Raw genomic sequence first — 6,453 nt, 5'->3', positions numbered from 1 at the left:
TTTTCCTGCCAACATGAACTTTATTAGTGGGAACTATAAAGCTTGTTCTAAAACTAACAAAATTTTTACAAGTCACTATCCTGCCAGGCTTGGAAGAGGATTACAGTCAGTGTCACATACTGAATTCAATAGTTTTGGTAATTTACGAAGCCATGCCTAGTATGTATGTGCCTGAAAGTTAATCTCTTCTACCAAAAGGAGGAGGGAAAAAAGGGTGGGGGGACACAATTGAAAGGGGAAAAGAATCAAGTCTTCACTCACTACCAACTAGAAGGTCCAGAGTACTAACTCTCTCTGACATAACCGTCATGGGTTTCTGAAGCTCAAATGACAGATGAGAGGATCTTAAAGACCAGGACTTTCTAAGTCCTGTTATTGCTACAAGTTTGCAAAAGCCCAGGACACCTGGATTCTTATAATTCTGTATATAAGAGACCACAGAAGAAACACAAGCTTTTGTGCCTAGTCCATTTAAAATAAAGACAAAAAACTTGCTAATGTCCTGAGATGGTTCCTCAGATAAAAGTGCTTGTCACACAAGTCTGACAAACCTAGAGTTCAATCCCATAAACTCAAGTAAAGATGGAAAGACTGGATTCTGCCCAAAAGTCATGGTACATGCCCACCCCAATTATTTTAAAGATCTCATGAAAATGTATTCAAGAGAATATTGAGAATGGTTCCTAGGAAAAGTGCTTAAACAAAAACACGTCTTTTAAGTTCCCATTAACATCCTTGTGAACCAAGGTCCTTTGTGGTCAAACTAAATCCAGGAAAAAGCCAGCGTTTTTTTTAGACCACCAACAATGCCAGCAGTGGGGGTGGAAGGAAAGAAAAGGCACTAAAGAGAGCACAGAAGGCCGGCACAAAGAGCCAGGCAGCTCAGCCTCTTACTGGGTCACAAGTCTCTCCTTTCCTCAATTTCCTTTCTTCTCCTTCTCCCCATAAATCCTCAAAATACATGCACAAAAAGAAAACTAGAAGCATGATACAGTCAAACATAAAGGACAGGGGGAGAATATTAAACAGTCAGGTATAAAATGTCCCTTTTTAACTTTAACAAAAAGTAAAACATCCTCCAAAGCAGAAGGGAAAACAGCTTCCACCCAAACTGTGCAACTTAAAGGAGGTTAGTACTGATGAACCCACTGTGAATCTAAACAAAGTGATAGTTTTTTTTTTTTTTTTAAGCAAGTAAATCAATCAATGGCAGTGGGACGGTCTGAGCTCAAGAATCATCTGGTTCAAACCAACAGGATCAGAGGGGTGGGAAGATGGGGGATGGGACAGGGAAGGTGGTGTGAGGTTAAGCAGTTCTAGTTTTTAAATGTCCACCACTCCTGCCCCCAACCCATTGCCAACCTAGCCAGTCCACATCCAGTCAGACATTCGGATTGACACAGCCAGATTCACTTTGTTCTCTTTTGCCTCACTCCCAGCAAGCTTCCAACAAGGGAATTAAGCTTTCCCCCAGGCAATCCCACCAGGAGTAATGAGCTGCTGATGCTCCTGTCAGTAACCTATGGCTTTGGCTCCTTCCTCACTGTCTGCTTGTTCCCAGTGGAGGCAGAATTTAGAAACATACCATCACGTGGGGTCTCTTCGCACAGCAACAATGGAGTGCTCTGGGTTTCAGTGACCTCAATTTCTTTCTTCCCTGACAGAGCTGTCTGTCCTGGCTGTTTCTCACTTCCCTGGCAGATGACGGAACATGAATCAACTCTTGCCTCACTAGTATCTTCCTGCTCTCTTTCCTTGCTGCTTCCTTCAGGAATCTGTTCCAGCTTACTGGGGAGATAGACCCCAGTAGTGTCCGGTTCCTTCTTCCCAGAGCTGCTGTTGTCCTGGCTGAGGATCAGTTCTTCTCTCTTCTTGGCTACTGGTTCCTCGGAGGTTAAATGAGTGGGTACCTCTGAATCAGGCAAGCGGGGCAGTTCCCCAGTACTCAGCCTGCAACTAGCTGACTGCTCCTCAGCCACAGTCATGGAGCGCCTCATGGCAGGCACTCCCAGTTTCCTGGGCACAGGGCTTGGCATTGGGCTGCTGATGGGAGGAAGCAGACCAGAAGGAAGCTCCTCTCGGGAAGGTAGCTCAGGGTACTTGTCAGCAAGGTTCACAGCCGGGGGCACTGAGAGGTGGTAACACTCAGACAGGGCTCTACGCATTGCTTTTTTCTGCTGGGGGGCTTGGTCAAGCATAGGTCCCTCCTCTGTAGAACTCAATTTCTCCAACTCCTTATTCTGGCCTGGGCCGTAAAAGCCTGCATTCAAATTATCCTGAGTAAATTCCACCATAGTGACTGGTGGACTGCTGGCGGGCGAACGCTCAATAATGGGGGCGGGGTGGGTAATAGCTACCGGCAGCGAGGACTGATTGTTAGGCTGCTCGGCAGTATCGTTGTTCATCACCCCAATTGCTGGGCAGCTGGAGATAAAGCCATTCTCCTCTTTTCCTGTAGTTGCAGCCCTTGAGAACTGAGGGCTCTGAGTCACGGAGTGAAAGTTGGGGTTCCAAGCACTGGTTTCCTGCTCCTTACTGTACTGAGCGAGGGTATCAGCAGCCCCAGGAAAATTCAGATCTGGCTGGCTTTTGGTGTCTAGTCCATTCTTCCCTGCCACCTTCCCCTGAACTATAGAGGCTTTGTCTTGCCCATCTGTGAGTCCCAGAGGGAACTCAGCTGTCTTCTGGTGTGCTAAGCCCTCTGAGGGATGGCAGGTTTCTGAAATCACATACCTGCTCTCAAGGTGACCGGAGGTTGCTTGATATGCCTTGTTAGGCTCTTCGATGTTGAGTTCTTTGTCTAGCTTCCCCTCAAAATAGCAGAGCTTATTATTCTGCTCCAGGAAGCTGGTATTCTTCACAAGCGCTTCTTTCAGCTGCCCATCCATGCTGACATTCAGCCCGATTTCATTCAGTTTACCCTCTGTCCTCTGCCATTCAAATCCAGTCTGACTGATTTCTTTTGGGGAGTCCATTCTGTACTCTAAAGGCTTGCCTTTGGAGCGCTGGTCTCACACAGCAGTGAGAGAGGCTGGCTGCTTGTCTGGGAGCAACATCGTCTATTCCACTGCTCCCCCACTCACTCAGAGCTCTCACACCACCCACGTTCACACGGAGTTTGCAGTGACATCACAGCAAGCTCCAAGGACTCATGGTAAGCTCTGTATTCCTCACAATCCCCTTTTTCCTCAAGCAGTTGAGTGCTAAATATATTTACCAGGTGTGAAAAGGAAGAATGAACAAAAAGAAAAAGAATGCCACTGTTTGTTAATCTGTAAATATAATTTCCTGCCAGCTAGCACTGTTTAGCCCTATAATTTAAAATACGGTATGGTGCCAATCCAGGCACTGAGGATAGTAATTATTGCGGTTTTCACTGGTATAGATACACGTGTACCCACAATCCACTTAGCTGATTCTGTGCCTAGCAGTTAAATGCACCCACTCAAAAAACTGTTTTAAAAATAAGCAAGGCTCATTTGCTGATCCTCAGCTATAAGTCCTGAAGAATGACTCCAGGGAATTGCTCAGATTCGCACCTTAATGTGAAATTGAGACAGAACGTGGGTGGATTTGCTGTCACAGCAGCTGATCCAATTCTTTCCAGAACTACTTGTGGTTGTGAGAAGATGCCTTTCCTCTCAGTTCACTGGCCTGCTCCCATTTCCCTTCACTCTATTTATTTAATGTATGTGCACTCACCACAGAAGTCAAAGATTAACTTTCAGGAGATGGTTCCCTTCAGCCATGTGGGTTCTAGGGATCAAATTATAATTAGGGATCAAATTCCAATTATAAGGCTTTTTCAAAACTGTCAGCCAAACTGTCTCTAATTTGGTTTTTTTTTTTTTTTTTGGTTTTTCAAGACAGGGTTTCTCTGTGGTTTTGGAGCCTGTCCTGGAACTAGCTCTTGTAGACCAGCAGGCTGGTCTCGAACTCACAGAGATCCACCTGCCTCTGCCTCCCGAGTGCTGGGATTAAAGGCGTGCGCCACCACCGCCCGGCTAATTTAGTTTCTTTATAAAATTCAAAAGCTGACTTGGGTAGGATTTCCAAAGACCCATGAGTTCTAGGGGTGCCCGTACTGGGAGTTGAATGAAGGGCTTAAAGACATTAGTATGCCAGGCTTGGGGGTGCACACCTTTTAACCCTAGTACTGAGGAGGCAGATGCAAGTAAGTCAGTGGGACTCTGAGGTCAGCCTGGGTTACAAAAATGAGACCCTCTCACAAAAACACCAGTGCACAAGGTTTTTGGACATGCATTCCAATAACAAAGCACTAAGTGCAACTGCATATCACCCTTGTGCTTTCATTCTTGTTTCTACTACTTGGTTCCTTGCATAAGGTGGGTGCTCCCTCCTGTACCTGTCCTGCTCTTCCTAGGGACTGACTATGCAAACACTCTAGACAAAAACTACTACTTCCTACTGCTTGTTCCCCACTGCTCCCATTTAGTGCAGGCAGAGCTTCCTTTTGTAGCTTACAAACCATGTATTTAGGGCTGAGTGATCACACAACAAAATTTCTAGACTGGGGGAGACCACTTTATACTATAAAACTGTTGTATAGTGCATTGCTTGGAGCAAAACTGATTTTGTTGTCTGGCTTATAATTCACTTCCTGTCCTAACACATGATTCTGTGAAAAAGTCCATCACAATCCTAAAGAAGGACTTTCCTAAGAGTAAAAATGATGATGGTGGTGGTTTGTGTATTATCCCTGTGGTTCTAAGGATTCAGGCAGCTGAAGTTGGGAGGCCAGCCTAGAACTTAAAACTCTGCTTCAATTCAAAAGAAAAAAACAACCCATTCTATCTTTGATTTAAGAGCAAAGATGAATGATGTACAGCATTTCTCAAGTCCCTGTGCATCCCTTATATGCAAGCTTGATACACTGAATTCTGTGGTTCCTGTTGTCTCTGGGCTACTAGTGTCACAGAACTCAGATCCTATGAGGATTTTAAACTTGAGGTTCTAGGGACTAGTACATCCAATAGCCCTGTTGCCCCATGACAGCGAGGTAGCAGTATGTCTGAACACAGTGGCCATGAGTTGGCTACTAGATGCCTACAGAAAAAAGTGGCATGGAAACTTGCTCCTGAATCCCAATTATTTTTACTTTTATCCTGTTTACCTAGGCTTTCCCAACTAGTACAAAAGGAGGGGGGAGGGCACATAATGGCTATCACGCATTTAAAACTTAACTTCAATGTTGTATTAATGGAAAGAGGATAAAACAGCTAACTCTCAAAACCTAACTGCCTAAAAGAAAATATCCCATTTGCCGAATCCAAAATATACAATAAAAACAGTTCTGTAAGGACACTGAAATGTGTATACAGGATGCTGAACAGCTCCTACAACCTGTTCCCTCATTTTATAGAAAGAGTGTCCAAAAGGGGGTAAAAAGTATTCTGCCCACAACCAAAGGTGAAAATATAATGGGAAACCTGAGGCCTCATTTCTGAGCACCATCTTCCTATACCACTGACTAAGAGTTCACGTTATTTACTGGATGACATACTTTTGAAAAAGTCCCGTCAACTTGGTGCTAGTATCAAACAGAGGGTCCTGCATATGCCAGGCAAATGTTCTTCCACTTAGACAAATCCCCACCCAAATTCTTTTTTAAAAAATTATCTGTGCATTGATATATATGAATATGCCTGGAGGGTAAAGGAAAATAGCACATCATTTGGAGAACACCAACTACCTCCTTTGAGATGGGCTCTCACTGGATGGAAGGTTAACAGTTAGGTTAGTCTTTCTACAGGTTCTGGGGATCAAATTCAGGACTTTATGCATTCAAGGCAAACACTTTCTGAGTGAGCTATCTCCCTATTTCTTCCTTTTAAAGTTTATTATTTATTTACTACCTAGCTTCCCTCCCCGCTTATACAAGGTCTTACTACACAGTCCTGGCTGGTCTGCAGGCTGTCCTAGAACTCGCAGAATTGGCCTGTTCCTACCTCCTGAATGTTAGGATTAAAAATGTGTGCCGCCATACCTGCCCAACTTACTTACTTGTGAAACAGGGTATTACTGCACAGCCCATATTGGCTGGTAACTCAGTATCTTCAAGTTTTCCAAATACTGGAGTTAACCATATTCATCACCATGGTCAGCTCTGGCTCTCTATTTTTAATGTTTCCTTTATTAGCAAAGAAAAATAGCTTAATACTTATTTGAAACAGGGACTCATTAGCATAAGATGGCCTCAAACATATTAGTCTTTAGCATTTCACAAAACTCTTTTCCTTCCTGTAGACTTACGAACTACATGGTAATCTTTTCCTGAGTGCTCCTAGGGAGGGAAGGAGACATACCACACCTGCCATGTGGGTGGCCAGGACAGAGGTAGATGAATAAAACAGTTTCTTATAAAAGTGCTGTGGAAGTAGAGGTGTGCTATAGAGACAGACACTTTGCATCACTATGGATCTTGGTTTATTG

At 44.2% G+C, this 6,453-nt stretch overlaps 1 protein-coding gene across 7 annotated transcripts in view; it reads right to left on the bottom strand.

Annotated features, from left to right (window-relative positions):
- Map4 (microtubule associated protein 4) overlaps positions 1-6,453 on the bottom strand; it is a 137,373-nt gene that overhangs the window by 27,232 nt on the left and 103,688 nt on the right. Inside the window, exon 1 of one of the 7 annotated variants that reach the window (XM_013346527.2) lies at positions 1,586-3,119. The exons of the other annotated variants lie outside the window; for them this stretch is intronic. Within the exon in view, the coding sequence (XP_013201981.1) occupies positions 1,586-2,975 (1,390 nt within the window). The 5' untranslated portion in view covers positions 2,976-3,119. Of the gene's footprint in view, positions 1-1,585; positions 3,120-6,453 lie in introns of those variants that run through there. 7 annotated transcript variants of the gene reach the window in all.

The sequence above is a fragment of the Microtus ochrogaster genome, chromosome 5 (genome assembly GCF_000317375.1).
Source record: "Microtus ochrogaster isolate Prairie Vole_2 chromosome 5, MicOch1.0, whole genome shotgun sequence".
Lineage (NCBI taxonomy): Eukaryota > Metazoa > Chordata > Mammalia > Rodentia > Cricetidae > Microtus > Microtus ochrogaster.
The sequence above is the reverse complement of the archived record's forward strand: the minus strand, read 5'-3'. Positions and strand labels throughout refer to the sequence as shown.